The sequence below is a fragment of the Tupaia chinensis genome, unplaced genomic scaffold (assembly GCF_000334495.1).
Source record: "Tupaia chinensis unplaced genomic scaffold, TupChi_1.0 Scaffold000539_1, whole genome shotgun sequence".
NCBI lineage: Eukaryota > Metazoa > Chordata > Mammalia > Scandentia > Tupaiidae > Tupaia > Tupaia belangeri.
The window spans coordinates 4,901,554-4,905,080 of record NW_006160052.1 but is presented as its reverse complement, the minus strand read 5'-3'; the positions used below and the strand labels follow the sequence as shown (position 1 = coordinate 4,905,080).

The 3,527-nt window shown below is 50.9% G+C and overlaps 1 protein-coding gene across 1 annotated transcript in view; it reads left to right on the top strand.

Moving 5' to 3' along the window:
- SLC25A28 (solute carrier family 25 member 28) overlaps nucleotides 1-3,004 on the top strand; it is a gene marked incomplete at its 5' end in the record, with an annotated part of 13,307 nt that extends 10,303 nt beyond the window's left edge. The window contains 1 exon segment of the mRNA XM_006157409.2: nucleotides 2,171-3,004. Within this exon segment, the coding sequence (XP_006157471.2) occupies nucleotides 2,171-2,688 (518 nt within the window).
- Nucleotides 3,005-3,527: the final 523 nt, after the last annotated feature.

Below are 3,527 nucleotides of genomic sequence, written 5' to 3'. Positions count from 1 at the left end.
TCTCTCTCTGTCTGGCGAGCGCACACGCCCTATGGCAAAAACCTCTCAAAGAAAAAGAAAAAAATAACAAAAACTGCCTTCTCCAGGGATTGCAGCTTGGCCATCACCCCTGGGGTATGATTTCTCACTTTCCTTCTCTCTCTCTCTCTCTCTCTCTCTCAAGCAGACATGCCCTAGGGCAAAAATCTCTAAAAAAAAGAAAAATGAAACAAGCAAAATCTGCCTTCTCCTTGGAATAAAGCTCGTTGAGATAGGAATAAAGAAGTTAAATTGTAGAGCTCCATTTCTGTATTACTCCTTGGAATCCTAGCTTTTCAGCTGGAAGAAAATTCTCCAAAAACCCTGTCAGAGTAAGAACAAGGTACTAGAACCGTGTGAGGCTGGCGGAGTTGCCTTGTTCCTCATGTTCCAGTGCTCTGTCTGGGCAAGGCCAAGAATTGGAAAGGGGCTAAGCTAAGCCGAAGAGCCCCAGCACGCACCCACCCTGTCCTGTCTACTGGAGAGAACGGGCACTGTTGAGAATCTTAACTAAACTCTTTGACCAAGAATCCTGTTTCTTTTGGTAGCACGTCTTCCTCCTCTCTGGAATGATAAACATCTTCAAATCTTAAGAGTCAGATGCTGGGGCCAGGAGGTGGCATGACTTCTACATGGCCAGCTGTGATTTGAGTCCCAGACCTGGTGGCTTGCTTTCTCACTTCCCCTTTCTGTCTCTGTCTGGCTCTCTGTCTTTGAGTGTGCATACCCTATAGCAAATAAAACAATAATAATAAAAAAGAAAATTAATTCTTTTTTTTTTTTGGATAGGGTTTTGCTATAGGACACGTGCACTCGCCAGAGAGACAGAACATGAGCAATCACCCCCCAGCAGGGATGGCCACACCGCAGTCACTTCCCCTCCATTCTCCTCTCGGGATCTTGGGCACGCACAGACACGCGCCTGGCATGAGTTTAAGCCACTGGATCCGGGACTCGAACCACGGTCGACTATATGGGAGTCCAGCGACATAGCCATCACACTAACTGCTGGTCCCTAAAATTAATTCTTTAAAATAAAAGTCAGGTGCTCTTAGAACCCGAGGATTGCAGTTGTTAGGGCTGTGTTCATTATTATGTTCACTGCCATGGAGCCTCTTGTTATGAGCTGTGATAGGTAAGACAATAATAACAGTACTTCTTTTTTAAAAAATATTTATTTATTTCCATTTGTTGTTATTATCTTTAATTCAACCAGAGAGAGTCAGAGAGAAAGGGGAAGAGAGAAAGCAAGCCACCAGGTCCAGGACTCGGACTGCAATCAACTATGTGGGAAGCCAATGCCTTTAACTACCATGCCACTTGCTGGCCCGTAGTATTTATTTCAAGGAGACACTCCGGGATCACTTATCCATGGCTATACCCTGTGTGTTGATTGGCTATTTTTTTTTTATTTTGAGAGTGGTTTTTTTTTCGCTATAGGGCGCGTGCGCTCGCCAGACAGACAGAGACATAGAGACAGAAAGCGAGAAATCACCCCCCAGAGGGGATGGTCACGCCGCAATCCCTTCTCCTCCATTCTCCTCTCGGGATCTTGGGCATGCACGCACACGCGCCTGGTGTGAGTTTTAAGCCACCGGGTCCGGGACGCGAACCGTGGTCAACTACATGGGAGTCCAGCGACATAGCCATTACGCTAACTGCTGGTTACCGATTGGCTGGTTTTAAGAAAGTTGTACTAGAAGTGGGTCCGTCAATTTGGACTCTTTTTACCAACACTCTGCCTACATCTTCCCTTCAGAAAAGGGAAGCCTTGGGGCCAGCAGATGGTATAGTGGTTTAGGCACTAGACTCCCACAAGTTCAGCTGGTTTGAGTCCTGGACCCGGTGGCTTGAAACTCAAGCCAGATGTGTACGTGCATGCCCAAAATTCCAGGAATTTGTGTCATAGCCATCCCCCCCGGGGGGGTGATTTCTCACTTTCTGTCTCTGTCTCTCTGGCAAGTGCCCATGCCCTATAGCAGATATCTCTGAAAAAAGAAAACAGAAAAGTCAGATTAACTGGCAGCTCACTCATGCCTTTTTCTCTCTCTGTTCTATTGGTTGATCTGCTCCCTCGGGACTTTGAATCTGGATACTCTCCATCAACGGTTGATTGCTGTCCCCATTTCCTTCCTGGTTGATGACACTCCAGTGATCAAGCAGAGGATGCAGATGTACAACTCGCCATACCACCGGGTGACAGACTGTGTACGGGCAGTGTGGCAGAACGAAGGGGCCGGAGCCTTTTACCGCAGCTACACCACCCAGCTGACCATGAACGTCCCCTTCCAAGCCATTCACTTCATGACCTACGAATTCCTGCAGGAGCACTTTAACCCCCAGAGACGGTACAACCCCGGCTCCCACGTCCTCTCCGGAGCCTGTGCAGGAGCTGTAGCTGCCGCCGCCACAACCCCATTGGACGTTTGCAAAACACTGCTCAACACCCAGGAGTCCTTGGCTTGGAACTCGAACATTACAGGACATATCACAGGCATGGCTAGTGCTTTCAGGACGGTGTACCAAGTAGGCGGGGTGACTGCCTACTTCCGAGGGGTGCAGGCTAGAGTCATCTACCAGATCCCCTCCACAGCCATCGCGTGGTCTGTGTATGAGTTCTTCAAATACCTGATCACGAAGCGGCAGGAAGAGTGGAGAGCAGGCAAGTGAAGGGCACCATCGAAGCCGGGGTTCAGACCACACGCTGCGTCCTGCCCACTCCAGCCACTTTCTCTTCTGGCTTGCTCCAGCCTCGAGTGGAGTTGAAGGAAGACAGAGGGCCCTCCCCTGGCTCCCGGCGTCTAGGCCGACGCCAGTTCCTGCCAGTCTCCGCTGCCGCCTTTCCTCCAGGCCCTCAGCAAGTGCAGCGAAGCACCATAGCACCTTCGGCAGCCTCTCCACCCTGGGCCCGGTGACCTGCTCTAGACTGTTACAGAGGGGTACGCAGCTCATCCCCTGGTTCCTAATAAAAAGCCTTTAAATTAAATGGTTGTATCGGGGTCGTCTTGCCAAAGGGAAAGTGAAATGCTGCCAGCTATTCTTGGCTTTAGGCATAAATCGAGGGACTCAGAGCAGGTTCACCAGGAGGGACTCAGGGAAGGTCCCCGAGCAGGTCTGTCGTTTTGTTTCTGCCGATGCTCAGAAGACTTGAAGGCTGTCGGGCCCTTTTCCCGAGCTGTGGTAGGCTCCAAGGAGTCTCCAGCGGCCGGAACAACGAGCCTCTGACAGCTCCTAGCTGAACAAGTGACCCAGCTCCACTAGGGCCTGTCCAGGGCAGGCGCGTGGCCGAGAGCCTGGAAACCTCTGCTCTGCCCTCCAGCACTGATCGCAGCAGTCTCCTCGCCGTGCTTTGCCTTCTAGTGTTGCTGCACTAAAATCCCTCAGTGATGGTGCGACCCCTGATGATTATGTGGGAAATAATAGAGTTCAGGGTCAGCAGGTGGAGGTTAAGGCACGGGATCCCACGTGGCAGGCCGTGCAGTTTGAGTCCCGCCCGGAAGCAGGTGGAG